This window comes from Centroberyx affinis, unplaced genomic scaffold, assembly GCF_046629955.1.
Source record: "Centroberyx affinis isolate AG114_WGS23_722 - 3 ecotype Tasmania unplaced genomic scaffold, CSIRO-AGI_Caff_v1 ptg004043l_1, whole genome shotgun sequence".
NCBI lineage: Eukaryota > Metazoa > Chordata > Actinopteri > Beryciformes > Berycidae > Centroberyx > Centroberyx affinis.
In genome coordinates, this window is record NW_027281840.1 from 13,509 (window position 1) to 33,849 (window position 20,341).

Genomic DNA, 20,341 nt, shown 5'->3' on the forward strand with positions numbered 1-20,341 from the left:
GTAGACACATGAACACAACTAAAGAACAAAACATGACAGAAAACCACAGGAATCTCCTATCTGATTAGGTTTTGGAGCACCTTGCTACATAAATTTGCATCTCAAAACTGACTTTCTTGAAACTACTAAAACTCCTTAATGCTTTAATATAAGGTGTTCATATTAATACCTCTACCTCTAAAAATCAAAATCAAAAGAAAGACACACACATCCAAAAGACAGGTGCTTGATCAAAGAAAATATCAAGTGAAATACAACAGAAGGTCCACACACAAAAATGCTCCCGTATGAAGAATTGAATAAAGAAGTGACGTTTCGAGCAAGTAGCTCTTCCTTAGACTTACTCATATTAATACCAACCATGTGTTATGTGAAGACACGTATTCAGACATTTATTAGCTTAATTAATGACCTCATTAACATACCTGGTTATGTTTAATATAACGATAATGGTGGGACATTAGGCAGCTCAAGTGCCTCTGGTTGGGCTGGGCGATATGGTTGAAATCAGTATCATGATGATCATAAGGATTTTTCTCGATATCAATATAAATAAATAAATAAATAAATAATAAAATGAATGTTCATCTCATTGAACTGAATGGTAATGTTCAGTGTGATGAAATATTCAAATAATATTCCTACCATACCTCATTTTATCAGAGTTTTTAAGTAAAATTTGCTCGTCATCATCAATTTAGACAGCAGAAATATTTGTCATGATATCAAAATATCTTCATATCATCACGATATGATTCCACTGAAAGACGATAAACAATAATATTGAATTATCGCCCAGCCCTAGCCTCTGGTCATACTGTTGTCAAGTTGTACAGTATGTAACCTTTTTATTGTCTCTGGGTTTGTGTGCCGTAATGCGACAATAGGTTTCTATTGCTGTGCCGTCTGTTGCATTGATTTACTGAGATTCAAACATTAACTAACTAGCATAATTTTCATGCAGAGAACGTGAACACCACTCAGCATCTGTGATATTTCAAAACAAAGGAATGAGGACAGGGTTGCAGCCAGTTCACACTGGCAATGTAAAAACAGTCTTATGAATTACCATGCAGATGCCTTGAATTTTGAATGAGCAAAGCCCTAACAAACATCAGAATCGAGAAATTAGCATTTCATATTTCACATTTATTAAGGACATTTGTTGTTCTCACGTCTTTTCATTTTATATTGTGTGTAAAACCACATGCCAGTTTTCAGCACCTGTTCCTTACACGACTTGTGTGCATACTTTGGTACTATCATACTATCAATTTGTGCAAAACTTTTCTAAAAAATTGCTAATGTGCTTTTGAGAAGTGCACAATACACAACACACAACAGTAGTTAAACACAATAGTTAAATGTAAAGGAATGTAATGAATAATGCAGTGATATTGAGTGAATGTTAATGCTGTCGCTCCCAGGTGACCACCATCAAAACGGTGAAGCAGATGGATGAGCTGGTGGACATGGGCGATGGCACTGCCTGGCACCAGAGGTGGAGGATGAAGCTCACTGCACTTTTCCATCAGGTGAGAAACCCTGCCGTTATTTCAGATCAAATCAGACTTATGGCTTGATTGAATTTTACAATTTCACATTTAAGGATATGGATTGTTTGGTTTAAGTAGTCAAAACAGAAGCCTTGAGAGTTAGGTGTGCTGAAATAGAGAAAACAGCACCATACGTTAAAGGCACCTCAGTAACAATAATCTGTGGGTGTTAGTGAAGCTGCAAGCTTGCATAAGAGATGTCAGTTTTATCTCTGAGCTGTTTTCTGGAATGAAATCCAAACGGGCCAGATTTCAGTCCTTCGAATTTCTATTCTTCACCTTAATAAATGAAAATACAAACGGGGGCTCGCCAAAGACTAAACAAGAATGTGTGCTATCATGAAAGCAATGCACATTCAAAATGTAGTCACACCAACTGTGATCTGTTTATCACAGCAGACGCTCAGTTTATACTTAGGCAATTGTCTTTCATAGACTTAAAATGGCTTATTTAAATGAAAAATATCCAGGTGTTCAAAGCGTGTTCCACCTCAAGACACACATGGGAGGAAGGATGTGGCATCAATTCCTGAAGTCTACAGTACTATGGGGTGAACTGGGGCAAAAATGCAAACCAAATATGATGTAATGTAAGGCAAATTCACAAAAATAAACTATTATACTTGGAAGTCATAGGCTGGATATCAAAGGAATCAACATTTTAATTAATGTATCTCCACCCAGCGCTCAATTTATATTTTTTCAAGGATACAAACTTGAAGCTGAACTGCAAAACTCTGGTCACCCCGGGCTTCATGTACATGGATATGCTCTCAATGTGTTGCCTTAGTGGCCGGTGTGTATTCAGTGGCAGGACATGTGATTTGCCTCTGAGTCCCTGCTGCTTGTGTTTATCGTGGGTTTGTGTGCAGCTGAGGTCGTCTCAGTGTGTTTACTCTACACTTGGAACGGGATTCTGGGACTTGGTGTTTGTTTCTTGCTGCTGAGAGAGACGGACTTGCTCTCAGAAATGTCTGGTGTGTGTTTACTCGATTTCTGATGTACTGCGCATTTATTATGTTTTCTGCGTGTGTGTGTGTGTGTGTGTGTGCTCCTCTTCCTCCAGGTGTGGAGTAACTTCCTGACCGTTTTCTCCCCTGAGTATCGCCGTACCACCTACATGATGATGGCCGTGTGGTTCTCTATGTCCTTCAGGTAAGGCTGGGAAAAACAGCGCAGCACTGCAGGGTTTTTCTGGGTCTTACTGTGACTTACACAGTCAGACACCAAGTCCATTCATTTGTTACGACCAGAGAAACACCGGCCAGTGTTGATCACAGCAGCCTCGTTTCCTAGCATGGTATCACTAGGTGACATCACTCATCAGCAGCCAATGTACAAGCATTGCATTGACATATATCACCCTGTTGGTACTATTGGTACTACAGCTAGCAATCAGCTTGTTCAAATTGGCACAGTATGTGATTGTCAGCGGTCTGAATGTAGAGGCAGTGCTCATATGTCCTGTATGATCTCCTCCCCAAATGACAAGGTCAGGCTGCATATGTCAGGTTCATAAATGTAGAATGTGATGGTGAGTAATGTTTGAGTGGCTTTTACTATTATTTTGTATAAAGCATTGAAATAACAACACAAAGAATTGAAATGAACAGCTATTTTAAGCAAGTAACCAGCCTGCGCTCCATCATGTTATTCTATTCTAACAAGTGAAAACTAACTTACCGTCAGTTCAGTGGTTGCCCGCTGTGAGTGTCTTGGCAAATAATGTAGTAAAATCAGCTCACCAATAATAGCTTAACAATCAATGTTAATGTCAACATACACATAGCAAGCCCTACTATGATAATGTTACATCCTCAACAAAGCATTAAGCCCACTTACAATGAAACACACCTAAAATGACACGGCAACCATATGAGGAAACCAGGGAACTTGAAATGAAATTTCTACCAGCTAGCCAAATGCTTCTATGAGCAATGTGAATTGTATAGAAATGTGAAATGGATAAAGCATTTCTTTCAATGCAGCAGCGGTGAAAAACAGCCGCAGCAGGAGCAGTAACTTTGGCGGCCTTCAGCTGGCCTATAAAAGTTACTACCAGGCATTTCAGAACAAGCACAGTTTAACAAGGACATAATAAAAACCCTACAGTCTCTTAGCTGCATCAGATGCTTGCCCCTCTGGCAAATTAAATTGGCTGGTGAAATGATGTGCCACTTGAGACTGGGGCTGGTTGTCAAAAACATTGAATGCTGTGATTAGTTATGACCTCCTTATAGTGTTTGATAGTTTAGAAGGAATGGTTCAAGGGATGTAGCATTCTGTTTCTGTGGTTGGGGGTTTTGATGTCAACATGATATAAACATTTTAACGTAATTTTGAGCTACTGCAGATGGTGATGATATCTTTTCAGATCAGAATAACATAAGCAAATGAGAGGAAAGCAGAAGCAGAAAAGACAAAAGCTTTGGTAACCTAGAAATCAATTTCAGTGGGAAATTTAATCAGCTTGACATAATACTTTGCATAATATAACACTAAAATTACATTACATTTACATTCATGGGATTTAGCTCAGATTTTATCCAGAGCAACTGACAATGAGTGCAGAATAATCTTGACTTCCTAGAACATTATATCCAACTAAAGTGTGATGATCATATGATGAGTATGATGACCACAATGTGCAGACAACAGATGTAACAAATATTTCTGTGCCCCTGGAATATTTATGTTCAGAGTAACACTGTTCATGTGCCACTGTAAAATAGAGGCATACCCACCTTAGTGAGGAGCGCTGTTAGGTGTCTCTTCATTATAACAGTAGCACCCTCTCTCTGAACTGTCATCCATCTTCCCTCCCTCTGTCTCTCTCTCTCTCGCTTTCTCTCTCTCTCTCCAGCTACTACGGCCTGACAGTGTGGTTCCCAGACATGATCAAGTACCTGCAGAAGCAGGAGTACGCCTCGCGCACCAAGGTCTTCATCAAGGAGAAGGTAGAGCATGTCACCTTTAACTTCACCCTGGAGAACCAGGTCCACCGCCAGGGAGAGTACTTCAACGACAAGTGAGTGGCTGCTTCCCCTCGTTAGTGTCGCCATGGCAAATGATGGTGGATTGGTTAAATGGTTTTTGATTGGGCTGCATGCATGCCGGTCAAGTTCCAGTGTAAATCCTGGCAAGCGTGTACGGTTTAATTTATTGTGAGAATGTGTGGGCTTTTTTCATGTTTCCCATACTTGGCGGGTGATTGACAGAGTGACTGACAGAGGCCCTCGGAGCGTGCTGTGAGATGTCAAACAGAAATAATTTATTTACAAAATGTAAATACGTTGTGGTAGACCTCAAACAAAATGAAAATATGAATGAGGCCTCAGCAAATAGTTTTGTTCTGAGCGTTGCTTTTAACGCATGAAGAAAATCAAAGACAAACTTGCTGAACACCTCCGTGGGGGAGGTGTTCATCTTTGATTTTCTTTTTGGCCTCACCTATTCAAACTGAAGTCTGAATCTGGTATGAATTGTTAAAAGCTAAATAGTATTATGGTAATTGAATAGCTGATGGCCAAATAGCTTCTACTCTGATGTTGAAAAGTGTTCCTAAGACTTTTCTCTCTCTTTCTGTTTCTCTTCCCCCTTTTCTCCCTGTAACCCTTTCCTTCTGTCTTCTGCACTCCTTCTATTCATCCCTCCTTCCTTCCATCTCTCCTTCCCTCCCTCCTTCCCTCCCATCTTCTCCAGGTTTATGAACCTGAGAATGAAGTCCATGGTGTTTGAGGACTCGTTGTTTGAGGAGTGCTACTTTGAGGACATCACCTCCAGCAACACCTTCTTCAAGAACTGTACCTTCATCGCCACCCTCTTCTACAACACAGGTTGGCCACACACACACACACACTCCCAAACACACACACACACACACACACACACACACACACACACACACACACTCACAGCCAAGCCGAGCCGAGCATATATGCATGCACATATGAGAGACGCAAATGGTCTTCCCTCCTCTTTTCTCTCTCTCTCTCTCTCTCTCTCTCTCTCTCTCTCTCTATCTCTCTATCTCTCTCTCTCTCTCTCTGTCTCCACCCCTCTCCTCCCTCTTTCCTATTAATAGTGCTTTCAAAGGTTTCCTTAAATGACTTTGTTTTAAACACAGCCTATAGGCACAACTTCACCTCTTTCTATTTGCTGTCTACAAACGCAATCTTGTTCAGGGATTGTTTGATTTCAACTGTGTCATCTAGAATAAAGCCAGATCTGCAGATGCACAGTTATTGTATAAATGTTTTTTTTTTTTTGCACAGAATATACATCTGGTACACCTGTCTCTTATACAGTCTTCTCCAACTTTTCTTTGCTTCTTCTACTCTATAGAGCAGGAAAATCAACTCCAACTGCAGAAGTGGTTTGCACTCGTCAAAATGGCTCAATTACTTTGTCTTTTTCCCTCTCCACCGACTGGCCCGACACCAAATGTAGCATTGCAGAGCGACGTCTCCTAGCAACCCAGACCAAATCCTCCATTACTTCAGCCATAACATTGCAGAGCTGTCTCTCATTTCAAACTGCGCGATTGATTTTTCTGTGTCAAAACAACAAAAAAGATGTTGCATTTATACAGCTGATGAGAAAAGATAACAGATGTATTAACACGCTTCAGGGTGTGTGCTGATGCCGTTTTTGTCTTTGTTCTTTGTAGAAAAGGTTGTTATCAGCTATAGATTCAGCAGCTGTGTCTACACACACATGCACACACGCACACAAACACACACACACACACACACACCTTATCAGTGCTGTACAATAGATATATCAGCCAGCCACCCTCTGGCTTTGTTAGCTGTTTGCAGTCTTAAGGCCAGTCAAGCAATCACTCATAGCTGCTATCAGAGAAGGGCAGGAGTCCTTATTAGAACGAGAATTAGAAACTTGTTTGCATATTATGGCTAAATCCTTCTCTGGGCTTCCGACTCAGAACTTAAGGCTGCCTGATAGTTGCCATAACACACCTTATCACATTGAAGCATGATGGGAACAAACCACATGACAAATTCAGGTGGGATGTGAGGCAACAGACTGGCAGTCTGTATGCAAGTAAACTTATACAGAGGTGGGTTTAAAGGACTGTTCTTTGCCAATCGTGGTTTATTTGCTTATGGTGTTATTACAGCAAGATTGCAGTCATTGAGATTATATTAGGTATTCACCTTTTATTGAAATTGAGATCAACCTAGCAGATTATATTGAGCTATAAAGCTGCATTAGGCCAGATTTTTATGTAATAAGTCTCATCAGCCTAAATCACAAAGTGGGGCTGCAGTAGAGGAGAGTGTCCCATCCCCCTGTATATTCGCCAGATTTGGCCAAGTGAAATTCTGGTGTCACTGACGAATCAAAACTTGAGAATCAAAACTTAAAGGAATAGGAATTCTGTCATCATCTACTCACCCTCATGCCAGTTGAAACACAGGTGAAGTTTGTCCATATAACACACAGGGAAGTTGCCAGCACAAATCTGAAATCAGTGGGGACCAGTTCTTCAGAGTTCCAAAAAGACTTACAGTATATTTACACCATAATTTAGTGCAAATCTTAACTACAGCTGATTGATTTGCAACAAATAGTAGTGTATAGGTATTTCTATTCACAGTGTGATTGTTTGGCTGTTTTTGTTTTGGAACTCTAAAGAACAGGTCCCCACTGACTTCAGTTGTTTTGGAGAAGGCTGCTACCAAGTTGTGCTGGCAACCTCCCTGTGTGTTATATGGACTAACAAATTTCACCTGTGTTTCATTTGGCATGAGGGTGAGTAGATGATGACAAACTTTTCATTTTTGGGTGAACTCCAAACTGTCTCCCAAACAGCAGTAAGCAGCGCTCCGTCCAGACAAATCTGGATTCACAAAAGTTAGATCTTTTCCTCTCTGGTCTCTTTGGGTTTCTTTGGTAGGAAGCATTGGTAAACATGAGCGTGCTGTGTGCAGTTTACCGACGTCACATCGGTTACATGATTTCTGGGTATTGAAGTTTCAAATTTCTTAAAACACTTACCGCTCTTTGCCTGAGCCATTAATGTGTGAAGTTGCCTAGTGCAGCTTTAATAGCAGATTAATCATTACTCTCCGTAGCATGAGAAAAAAACACCAATCCACTGGGCTGCAATTAGCATCTTTTCTCTCCTTCCTGTCAACACTCTGAAGCACCCATCCACGCTAATCTCAAGTTCCACTAATCAATCCCTTTTCCTGTTTTTGTCCACCTCCCCCCTTCTCCCCTGACTCCCTCTCTCTCCATACCTTTCCTCTTCTCTCGCCCCTCCCTTTCACCCTCTCCTCTGCACCCCCTCCTCCTCTCCCTCCTCCTCTCTTCCTCCAGATCTCTTCAAGTACAGGTTGATCAACAGCCGGCTCATCAACAGCACCTTCCTGCACAACAAGGAGGGCTGTCTGCTCAGTGATGTCAGCGATGAGAATAATGCCTACATGGTCTACTTTGTCAGCTTCCTGGGCACCTTGGCCGTGTTGCCCGGCAACATCGTCTCCGCGCTGCTCATGGACAAGATCGGACGGCTGAGGATGCTAGGTAATAAGCGGGCGGGGGCCAAAGGAGGGGTATACACATTATTTAGTGCCATGTTGATTGAGAGAAAATGAGAATGGGTAATTCTGAGTACTACAGGAAAGTTTGTACATTGGTGTCCTTTGAGTGCAGCGGTAGCCTGGAGGTTTGAATAAAGAGATTGTGAGCACAAAGTTTGCCACTTCTAATATCAGACCAGCTGGGAAACCCTGGATGGGAAAAGTAAATGAGAAACACTTTCCTCTTGCTTATGAACTACCGCCCAGGATACAAGCCACTTTCATATGTGGTTTTAAATACAATTCAAATCGCAGTTGTGGACATGGGACTCAGTTTGACCGCTGTGATCGGATTCAAAGTGTTTTTTCCCCTGCGCAATGCTTGTTTGATGTCATATACTGCAACTCGAGCGATCAAGCAACATAAATAACAGCGACATAGCTAACAACAAACATGGAGAGTCGTGAAAATTCAACCTCTTCCATCGCTGGCAAGCTCTAGAAACTACCAACATATAAGAATCCAGAATCAAAAAAGGTGAAACCATGGCTAGCTTACGCTGCCTGTTGAATTCAGAGGGCGGCATTAAAACATGTCACTATTATGCATAAGGAAACCTGTGTCTTTACTCTGAAAACCAGTGTAGCTATGGCAGCAAAGAACTGCACTGCTAGAGCACACAAATCCGATCTGGTCACTTGTACATTGCAGTGTGGACAGTGAGCCTAAAATATCAGATTCAACAAACAAATCTGATTTTCCTGCAATGTGAACATAACTTAGGAGTCCTTGACCAAGGCATTTAACCCCCAGTTGCTCTAGTGGACTTATGAGTCCACTAGTCCCATAGCTATGAGCTATGAGATATGAGCTCTGAGGTCTGAATGACTTGAATTTATTGATTGTTAATAAATAATTAGCACAGATCACCCTGCTGACTTTGTCCGGGATTGTCCCAGTTTCAAGATGGGTGTCCCGAGTCCCGACAAATATCTGTAAAACACTAAAATGTCCCGGTTTTCAACATTCACTACCAAATTGTCCCGGTTTTCACCACAATTAAAATAATAATACTAGTATTATACTTGTTTTCAGTGCTTACATAGATGTTTATCATGTTCTGTCCCTCTCATTATTACCTAACCCAATCAAAAAACATAAACAATGCACCACATAAACTATGTTTTGTTGGATTTTTTTTTTCATCATTTTTCGTTTGCTGAGGCGCTGTCCATGGTGTTGAAAGGTGCAGTCACTAGGTGTGTTAAGCCCTGAAATAATTGTCCCCCATCCTGATGAAAACACCTATGGTGCGTGCATAAGCGCATACATGTGCGCGTGCATGTACACTTAAGGGTCCCGGTTTAGGGGTTTGAAAATGTGGTCACCCTACTGTTGGCTAAATTATAGAGGATTTCCCTCCTTTCCTCATATCTCCCTCTTTTTCCACACCTCTCTTCCTCCCCCTCCCTCCCTCTCTCCAGCGGGCTCCAGTGTGATTTCTTGCATCAGCTGTTTCTTCCTGTCCTTCGGTAACAGCGAGTCAGCCATGATTGCTCTGCTCTGCCTGTTCGGGGGCATCAGCATCGCCTCCTGGAACGCCCTGGATGTGCTGACCGTCGAGCTCTATCCCTCTGACAAGAGGTAGGCATTTTAGACATGCACCCAAATCTCTGTGACACTGTGGAGGCGGGGTCAGCGGGGTTGGATACGTGTGACGTCAGAGGCGGTGGCCCATGATGATTGGTTGGCTCGGAGGGATGGACCAAACGGCAGTATGAACTCATCGGTGGTGTTTGTGATGTGAAGCGTGGAGCCGTCTTGATGCCACCGCATGGCTGGAACAGGATGTTCTCTAATTTCTTTTACCCTATCTTGAATAACAGTGTATGTTGAATCCTAATTGATAGGTTGATTGAAATGGAGCCAAGTATGATACAAAATATAGTATGTATAAAATAATTCAAGAGTCTTATGAAAGCAGGAACATAGCCTACATCTTTTGTGTTGCACCTCTGCATCCATCTGTAGAGAAGCTTTTGAGAGGTTTGATTTTGCAAGATGTAGCTCCACCTTGTGGCCATATAGAGTCCCTACAGTCTCCACTTTGGATAACGTGTGAACATCAAGAAGGCTCTCTGAGACCAACCTTAGTGCTGTGATTTAATCTCAAACGTTATATTTTAGCTTTTAGATGTGTCAATTTTCTAAAAAGATAATCTTTGCACAACCGTGTGTATGTGCCAGGTGCGTCAGAGGAGAAGGATAAAGTCAAAATCACTTACAAGAATTTTATTCAGTGTAGAGATTCATGGATGTTGCTAATGATCTTTTTTGATTGTTGATTAACCTTTTGATTGTCATACCCTGTCACCTGGATGGTGTTTTTACCTCACTAGGTGCTGATTTGTCTCATGAAGGAACCTGATTACCTTGGCCCTCTGACTGGACCATCTTATTTCCTGAGTCCTTAGATATACAGGCCCCACTGTAATGTTTATTCCGATACCTGACGAAGGCCACTTGACCGAAACGTTGTGTCCTGAAATAAAATCCTTGTGAGTGAAGACAGTGTGCGGGAGTCTACAGATTTTAAAAAACAGAAAATCAAAAACAATCAATCAGCATACAAGCAAAGCACCCTTCCAGGGCTACAAAATCAATGATAGATTGTTCCATTGTATTGCTTTTCTCCTTTAGTTTTTTGCCTCTTTCTAACTTGGTGTTACACAAAGAACTGACTCTGTTCTCTCTCTCTCTCTCTCTCTCTCTCTCTCTCCTCAGGACCACGGCGTTCGGCTTCCTCAACGCCCTCTGCAAGCTGGCGGCGGTGTTGGGCATCAGCATCTTCACCTCCTTCGTTGGCATCACCAAGGCCGTGCCCATCCTCTTCGCCTCGGGGGCGCTGGCGGCGGGCAGTTTCCTGGCCCTCAAACTACCGGAGACGCGGGGCCAGGTGCTGCAATAGTGTGGCGCCGACACCAGGGGGCGGAAGAGTTAGCCACACTGTGAACAAGCAGCTCAAGAGCCCTCCAGATCCTGCCCTCTAACCCCTAAACCCATAGATATAGAGTCAAGGTTTGTTCACGCAGAAGTGCGGCACTGATCCGCTAAGCTGTAAATATTGTGGGTTGTCTGGTGTTTGGGATTAGCGATTATTTAATTGATACACCTTCATGCTATCAAGATGAGTGGAGCTGTGAAACACCTGAGAATGCCTGAATAAGCCTTGAGCCAAATTATCGATGCTTGCTCAAAATTGGTGCCGTTTGAGGCAAACGTGATGTGTTCAATGAGTGTGTGTTGTTTCATCCCCCTGGAATCCAGTAGTAACATAAAATTAAATCTAGACGCAGTTCCCCCGATATGAGTACATACTCCTGGGGTTGGAGATCAGGGGATGGGGGGGCTATTGATAATGAGCCATGCAAATAGACTCATAGAAATGACCACTAGCCATTCGCTTCAGAGTTCTCTATAGTCACCTCCATTCGTCTGAGCAATTCAACTCACCTCTCAAGTCTTCAGTACATTGCCATTGTTGGACACGAATCAAAAATGCAACATTTTACGCCTTGATTTGAAGCATTTTTGACTTTACCGGGTAAAACCAAGACTCCACTCTCTTGGCTTTCTCTTTTAACCGAGACCTGTCTTCATTCTTTATCTCCTGAGGTCTTGTGTTGGTGTACAGACTAACTGCCATTTTATAGATTATAGAACATTCCAGGTTTGCTTTCATTATTGTTTGAATGTGACAAAGTGATCAATTGAGCCCTTTTCCCTTTAAAACATTGTTTCTGGTCGCCTCTAAGCAGTCATGAGATCATTCAAATCAATCGATGTTTAAGTCTCCCTTGACAGACAATGTTGAGATTTTGTGCTGCCCTGTTGAAACGCGATTTGTTCACACCAAATTTTACATTTAAAGCACAACCATTCGCCAGTGTGAATGTCCCTAACATTTTCTTGACTTGACGAAAATGTTCAGAAGCTCACACTGTTCAATCAACATTTTTGAATCATATATCCCTTTGTAAGAAATGCCTTTTTAGTACCCGTCCTCCCAGACTTACAGTATGTTTTCCTCTTATAAATTGTGTTTTGGAGAGTGTTATGCATGTCACAAAGTATGTATGTAAATTTATGAAAATTGAGAGTACAACATGTAAACAGCATTTTGAGGTGTTGCATTTCCGTATCAGTTAGTGACCCATAATATTTTGAAATTTCTGACCCACAAAAGACAGCGTACTGCCTTTATTCTGCTGTTGCTAGCAACAATACGGTGAACATTGCCACACTCTTAAAGCACACCCCACAAGTATGAACATATTCCTATATTAACGTACATTATACACTTATACATGTGTGGAAGAAAAACAACTAATCAAAAGGGAAAAAAACCTCATCTATTCCACAAAAGAGAGAAAACATCTAACAATGTAATGACATAAATTTCACATTTTTAGTTTTGATGGTTTCAGTCGAGGCACAAATTGTGTAAGAGATGACAGATTAACTTAAACCCTAATCCAATTTTTTGTGTAAATTGAATGTTTATATCGATGTGAGTGTGCTTCTTAGTTAGTGCAATATTGAACCTCTATGTGCAATATTGAGCTTTTATGTTGTTTTTACCATTTCATATTTGGCACAGGCTATTCTAATTTGTTTCTGGATGTTGGGTAGCTGTCTCATTTTGACGACTGACGCGGTTATACACGCTTAAGCTGCTTTATTGATCCGACGATCAAGAAAGTCTGAAAGATTAGAGCTCCACTTCAACAGAGTAATTATTAAAATGTTTATGGAAAACATTGCACTCAAAACAGAAATAGCGGGATACTGTAGAGTTGTTCTATTTTATATTTTTCCTTATTTGTGGTGTTTATTTCCTCGGGGCATAGCACACGCTGAACAGTGAGGATTATTGCAGTTGAAGAGGATTATTCTGCTAATGAGAATATGAATTTGGGGTGAACTGGGAGCCTGGGCATAAGTTTACTTTTCATTATACAAATGTAGCTAGATATAAACAATATGACACAGGAGATCCATGGTAGAGAACACACTGCCAAGGGCTGATTATAATATCTAACACCCATAACAGCACAGAGGGTTAGTGAAAATTATTGCCACATTCCCCAAATATAGAAAATTAGCCAAGAGTAATATGTTCACAATTGCATGGTAAAAAAAATAAACAATCAACATCCATCTACAACGTCAAATGTCAAAGATTACAGAAAAAAAAGGTGTTTTTGTCCAAACTGCCATTTTGTAGGATAGCAGCCATATCTAGACTCGAGACAGTTATGAATAGACAAACCCACTGCACTAAATGTACACACTGCTGTACATGCACAATGATGAATGCCTTGTGTTCTTCAAGACACATCCTGAAGCAGCCTTGCTAGAGGTTTGATGGGGAACAAGGTGAGATGTTTAGCAAGAGCACAAAGACCAAAAGCCACCAAATGACCAGATTGTGAACATGCATGCAGTTGTGAACATAGGAGCTTCCGACCAACACAGACGCCCCGCCCCTCGCATCTCACCCCCTCTGTCACACAGCAATCTGACTCCAAACTCCACATCTGTGGTTACATGACCTATTACCTATGAGCGTGCCATGAGTACCATCTCTCATTAATTATTGCCAAATATTTTGTATGGCCTAAGTTTACACATTACACCATCAAATCTCTGTTATAGATATGAATATATGTAAATAAAATTAACTATAATGTAACTAATATCATAGCTCCTTGTGCCCTTTGACCCCTCGGAAATATAATGCAGTCAGTTTCTGTGAACTGACTTTGGAAGCCAATGGCCAGCAAGTCAGACAGCAAATTCGCCCAGATTTCCTCTCAAAAAGCACATGAATTAATAGCCTAGAAATAAACAAATAGAAATGTACAAATATAAAACGAAAGCCTCAGCAGTACAGCATGTTCCTAATCTGTCACTCCATGTCCTTTCTCTCTCTGTACGTCGTCCTGTATCACCCATGAAATTATAAACAACGATGTCAAGGTAATTGTTGTATAGTTCGACATGGAATGCTGTGAAAACGCTAACCTAACTGTCTAATCTCAGTGACTCAGTTCAGGCTCCGTCCAAGTCAAGATTGTCTCTCGTAGATACATATCTTAGCTTCTGTTACAGGGTTTTTTTGTATTAATGAACTTGTTGCCTGAGCAACAGTCAATCGTGAGTGCAAAAAGTTAACAAAGCAATAAGTGTTTGGGTATTTGTCTCTTTTTCTCTCCCTTAAAGCTATTGGGAATTGGAGCACATTATATGCTGGCCTTGTCCACTAAAATGCTGAGTGTTGGCTTAATGAAACAGGACTGAACAGCTAACATTCATTGTGTTCTCTCTAAAAACAACCCTAGGTCTTGAGGCTTTTGTCAATAAGATTGCATTGCCATTAATTAAACGTAACAAAGAATTTATCACATTTGTCATCGTACTGTGCTGTAGAAACTGTAGTTGTTTGTTTGTAAGTATAGAAACTGTTTGTGAAACCATAAATATAAAAAAAAATGTTATAAAAAAAGAAGTGTAAATGAACAATACTGTATGTTGTCTTTGATTTTTGTGTATTTTGTAAATGAGAATGGAATATAAGTAAATACATCAATGTTAAATACCGGTTATGAAGCATAGTTAGGCTAAATGTTACAACATCAGTTCTGTTTTAAGGTGTGTGAGAATTTTTCTTATATTTTCTCATTGTTGATTTTTGATGGGGTTTGCACTTTGTTGTGCAACTGACCCTTTAGAACCGCAATGGATAACAAAGAACCATGAAGAATAAACAAGTGTCAAAATTATGAAAATAAGTGAACGTCTGTCATTTCTTTATTTGTCAGAATACAAAACACTGTACATTTCGATAATGTACATGATAACATTTCCCAGTATAGTTTTGTAACAGATTGACTAGGTGGAGTAAAGACTACAAGTACCAGCGATGCTGCTACAGAACTACAATGAGCACAAAAACTACACAACCCAGCTGGTGTCAGAGCACTTCCGGCGAATGCTGCCTTGCGTAACATACGTCATCGCGAACACACACAACTGAACTGACGTTACTACAGTAAAGTATTGCACTTGAAGGTGAGTAAATAAACAATTTTAACACGTTCGCTTTACAGATTATTATTCAGGTGTACTATTAAACATGGACGGGTCTGTTATTCAATACGGAACTGCTCGACGTAAAGACTCGGTTACATGTCTGCAGTTTGATAACAGGTTGAGTAATGTTCATTAGGGAAGCTAAAGGCTAATGCTAGCTAGAAATCACCTGCTAAACTTTAGCTAGGAAGCTTTCAAGCAAAACCGATGACACAATTGCCGTTACGCTTTACTCAATACTGACACTGTGACACATACATACCCTAATTTCTAGGCTACAGTAGAAATTAGGTAATGATATGAATGACAGGCTACTGTAACCTGCCATTCACGTTACACTGCAGAGTCTTGCAGACCAAGCATCCACGGGAACACTAATGCAAAAAAGCCAAAGCAAAAGCTTCCAGGAACTCATTAACTGGGTTAGTAATGGTATTAGGTAGTGTATAACTGATATGTTGAATGGAGGCTTTGCAGTTGCATCACAAATCCCCTAGCAACCACATTTGGCGCCATCATGGAGGTCCAGTGAAGACTTGGCTGTGAGCAAAACAATTGTTAAATACAAAAAGAGTAGTAGTAAAGTGACTGATATTAATGTTAATATGCAACTGCCAGCTTCTACTAGATATGTTGCCTAGTGTGCAAATCAGATGTGTTAACAACAGGCCAGCGAGCAATAGCTAACTGATAGGGTCTGATACTATGGTTAGCTTGCTAACAAGAAGACATGTAAACAAAAAATCTGTCAGATGTATGTAATGTTGTGAAATAATCAGTTATCAGTCACAACAGCGCAGAAATGAACCGTGTCTATTCAATTCTGTTGAGAAAGCCAAGTTGTATCATTAGAAATGCAGCCAGCTGTTCACAGCTACTGTTGCCCAAAAGCTGAGGATCTCCGACATGGCTGCCAGAGGGTGTGTTATGTCACCTGAAAGCCCTGAATTACAGATGCTTGCTTCAACATCACTCACATCTTCCTGTCCTCAGTGGTCTCCTGCCACGACGTCTGATGCTGCCCAGTGTCCTCCGCTGTGCTCGGCCCGTCTCCACCGCTCTTGCCTTCAGCCGGCCTCTGGCCCACTTCAGACCGCACATGGACCCGGACCCCAGCCGGCCCGTCGAGAGGGCTATCAGAACCAAACTGACGGGTTCGCTCAAGCCAGAACACTTGGAGGTCCACAACGAAAGTCACATGCACGCCGTGCCCCCCGGCTCCGAATCCCACTTCCGGGTATTGGTTGTCAGCCCGCAGTTCGAGGGCCTCTCGTTGATACAGCGCCACCGCCTGGTCAACGAGGCTTTGCGTGAGGAGTTGAGCAGCTGTGTTCATGCGCTGGCTATCCAGGCAAAGACCCCCCAGCAATGGGGGAGCAACCCCTCCTTGGCCAAGAGTCCAGCCTGCATGGGAGGCTCCAGGGGAGACCACACAGTGGAGGAGAAACTGAAGGCCGGCCGAGAGTGAGATGTTGGACTGTGAAGGTTGTACTCCTACACCTGGACTGGACTGTGAAGAATGGAATGGGGTGCTGAAGAAGAGTGTTAATGAAATATCAGTGTTTCCTCTGTCATTTTATGTAGCAGTGATGCATGGGGATGTTTTTGATTTTGGTTTTACATCTGTCCTTGGTTTAGTGCCAGTTATGGTTCCATCGCAGATTGTAATGCAAAAATGACATTAAACATTCATTATAAACATTAAGAAAACACTTTATTTTAGAGGTTAATTAGGCTGAATTACACTAATATTGTAGTCTCCCATTTCTCTAGAAATGGTTGCAAATTTCTTGCACTGGTAAATTAATACAGAGGAAACACTGAAATTCCACTGGCTAATGTGATGATATTACATTATATGGCTCCTACTTAGCTAGTCAAAGTGATGGGTTGAGAAGCTAATTATCACTGAAGCTCATTAAGACCATATTGCCCAAACTTTATGTAGACTTTCAATATTATTTCCGGCCAAGGTGACTTGAGTATGACACAGTAAGAGAATTGTGTTACGGCGTTGTGTGCGTGCGTTTGTGTTTTAGTTTTGACCTTTTTGTCTAGTGTCAACATGGCAGGGCACAAGTCAGAGTGAAAGGTCATGTTGATAATTCTCTGAGGTGAATGAAAATACCCAGTTTTCTTGATAATTTGTAAATAAATGTCTGACATTCATGTTTGAAAGTTGAATTAATCTTATTTAACCAGGCAGGTGAATTGTTGTCTTCACGAGCACAGTTGACAAGAGGGAATCTGTGAGTGGCAGAGGATAGTGAAATAGACACACACAGCAGGACATGCTTCATATGAACAAAGGTGCTTTATTTGACTGAAACAAGCAGGCAATATCATTATCAAGAGTCAAGATCAAGTCTCAAGAATCTCCTGGCTTTCATTTAACTTTTACAAGCTTTTACAAGACATAGAAGTAGCATAACAGTAACATGCTTTATCACTAGAATACAAAACAAAGGGAAGGACCAACATAGGACACCATGAGTGTGAAGAGTTACCGGTGTTGGGGATAATTTCTAGCCTTGAATGTATCCGGATCATTCTAACTGCTATTATTTATTTATTTATTTATCTATCAAAAAGAGATGGTCACCCAGTTGTTTGAAATTAATTGTAGTGATGTGTGTTTGAGGAGGGATAGGGTTAACCACCGAATGGTCTGAGCAGAACGCCAACGATGTTAGGAATATGCCAAGGGTTTCTCAATGACAAGATCATATGTCAGTTGAGCTTTCTGACATTTCATTTTCCACTGACATCCCCCTGTAGGAGCAAGATGATTATTGATTATCATTATGTTAGTAGTGATCAGTCACAGATCTGGTGACATTTGGTGACTGCCAAAAATCACTCCTCAGGCCTATAAGAGTAATGGGACACTACTGTTTATCTGTGCCAAAAATATCCCGGTAAACAGTATTATCATGGAACTTATCATATGATTCAAAATTTGGGTAAAAGTTGCTGTTTAAAGTAAGACATCACATCACAACAAGTTGCACTGCAAAATTATATTTAACCACGCTTGACAGTCAGTGTTTCCTGATGTATTGCCTTCACCTCTGAGGATAATATCAGGATCACTGGCTCGCCACATGAGGGCAGTATGTGCAAATGTTATGACAAACTGAAATGGGCTGGTGGGTTGATGAATACAAGATGTCTTCATTATTCCCCATAGGATTGATCATCAATATTCCAGTCAGTTTTCATTTTCTCTTTATGGCCATACTTGTAGTCCTACTTAAAAATGCAGATGTTTGATAACTTATTCAGGCAAGTCTATAATAAGACAGATTTGGGAATAGGAGAGGAAAGTTTGCCTTGGGTTTAAGTTGAATCATCATATGGTAACTGGTAATTTAAAAGTATAATTATTAGTTTAACATCAAATATTGGTGTAGTTTATCAAATAAATATACCTAACTCCCTCTTAACCTGTGTAAAAAACAAAACTGGTCATCGTGAAAACAAGGTTGACATAAGTTGTTTGTTAAAAGAATATCTGTCAGTGAATAATGGCTCAATTATTTTTGTATTGCATGAACCAGGGCCTCGTTTCCTCTTGACTGTGATTGGCTGAGCAGACCAGAGGACAAAAGTACAAAATGTTTGGTAGTTTACGCTTGTTCTCAGAATGACACACTGTGACCGTAACTCTGTGTGTACTGTGCATGTATGTGTATGTGGGTGGGTGTCTATTTTTGTCTTGGGGTTGTGTGTGTCACTGTGAAGGTCTCCTTGTCCTGCCCTCCACCCCGGTGACTGCCAAAAATCACTCCTCAGGCCTATAAGAGTAATGGGACAAAGCATATATGTCAAAAACTGTTGGTGGGAGTCTTAACAAACAAGGAATAACCCCTCCTTTACCCCAATTATCATTTATCTGCTAGATGAATTTGTATTTAATATTTTTAAAGAGATATTTCAAAATTGGATGCAACACATTTACAGGGATGAGGCGGATGTGCCAGCAACACCGCAGAGCCGAAATAAACTTTTAACGCTTTGCTGCAGCGCTATTCAAAGTTATTGTTAGCTCATAAAGACGGGCCTTGGGTGGAATGCGGTGTCACCTCAAGGTAATGCATGTCGACTTCTACAATCATCCTCCGACTGGAATTGGCAGGCTGTCAGGCCTCACAAAAGGCACCGGTGAGGAGGGTGAACAACTGGTGTCACTGGTTTGGAAAAGGAAAACAGTAACACAACCATTTTATGACCCCTGCTCGTCCATTAGAGCCAGGCCTAAGGCGGGGCGGGGTGGGGGGAATACACAGGGAGCAAGAAGCAAGGCAGAGGCTATGGAGAAAGCAATAAGCTGGCCATACTGCCTGGGGAGGCGCAGACTGTCTCTGCCGATAAGATTTACGTGTCACAATTCCAGGTGCTGTTATGATGGAGAGGGAAAAGACGTCAAGTCGTCAGGGGCGATAAGGAGGAGTGCAGGGACTTGCCTCGCACTTAAAGGCCGGACTGTTTTACATGTACTGGCTGTACATCACCTATTCTGTCTGTGGCAGTTACAGCAAAATGACAGGGTCGGTTTGGTCGTCCTAATAGGTTGTGACTTGTTACGGCACGCGTTACACGCAGGTGAAATTGTAATGCAGTCTGTGTGTCAGAGGTGATTAAGAATTGTTATTATGTATTTGTATCAGGGCAATTAAAGGAGGTAGACCTGGTATAGCACAGTGACCAGGACTTAACTTCTTTCTCATTAAAGCTGTCCAGTTCAAAAGCCAAATAAGTGTTTACTCCATACACAGGATCTGATATAAGTATTCCTTGTGTTAATAAACTAGACTGAGTGGCTTTGTAGAAACTTTGCTTGAGAAGAAATGGCAGTCAGCTGAGGGAAAAATCAATTTTTTCAAAAAGGATTCTGATACATTTACAAAAAGAGTTGATTTGAAATGATAAAACTAACACTAAACCTAACAAAAGTCTCCAATAACTGGTGCGGACAACCCCACTCATCTACCCACCACCCCACATACACATACATACACACATACACAGCTATAGTAGATAGGCACCAGGCCTCGTCTTCCATGTCCAGTCTCCATTAG

At 41.2% G+C, this 20,341-nt stretch overlaps 2 protein-coding genes across 2 annotated transcripts; both read left to right on the forward strand.

The window, feature by feature from the left end:
* The first annotated feature begins 1,442 nt into the window (after positions 1-1,442).
* Positions 1,443-11,073, forward strand: LOC139663535 (synaptic vesicle glycoprotein 2A-like). The gene is made up of 7 exons (XM_071542231.1): positions 1,443-1,535; positions 2,623-2,711; positions 4,420-4,584; positions 5,259-5,392; positions 7,902-8,108; positions 9,590-9,749; positions 10,890-11,073. Exons 1-7 carry the CDS (start codon positions 1,455-1,457, stop codon positions 11,071-11,073), a joined length of 1,020 nt encoding a protein of 339 aa, XP_071398332.1. The 5' UTR covers positions 1,443-1,454.
* Positions 11,074-15,186: 4,113 nt separating this feature from the next.
* Positions 15,187-17,442, forward strand: bola1 (bolA family member 1). The gene is made up of 2 exons (XM_071542232.1): positions 15,187-15,239; positions 16,254-17,442. Exon 2 carries the CDS (start codon positions 16,276-16,278, stop codon positions 16,726-16,728), a length of 453 nt encoding a protein of 150 aa, XP_071398333.1. The 5' UTR covers positions 15,187-15,239; positions 16,254-16,275; the 3' UTR covers positions 16,729-17,442.
* The last annotated feature ends 2,899 nt before the right edge of the window (positions 17,443-20,341 follow it).

What these genes read in the sequence shown, in the direction of transcription:
- LOC139663535 (XM_071542231.1), top strand. Translation starts at nt 1,455, where the DNA reads ATGGATGAGCTGGTGGACATGGGCGATGGCACTGCCTGGCACCAGAGG. An exon ending in CACCCTCTTCTACAACACAG is followed by an intron (nt 5,393 to 7,901) that starts GTTGGCCACACA and finishes CTCTTCCTCCAG; the next exon opens with ATCTCTTCAAGTACAGGTTG. An exon ending in CGGACGGCTGAGGATGCTAG is followed by an intron (nt 8,109 to 9,589) that starts GTAATAAGCGGG and finishes CCCTCTCTCCAG; the next exon opens with CGGGCTCCAGTGTGATTTCT.
- bola1 (XM_071542232.1), top strand. Translation starts at nt 16,276, where the DNA reads ATGCTGCCCAGTGTCCTCCGCTGTGCTCGGCCCGTCTCCACCGCTCTT.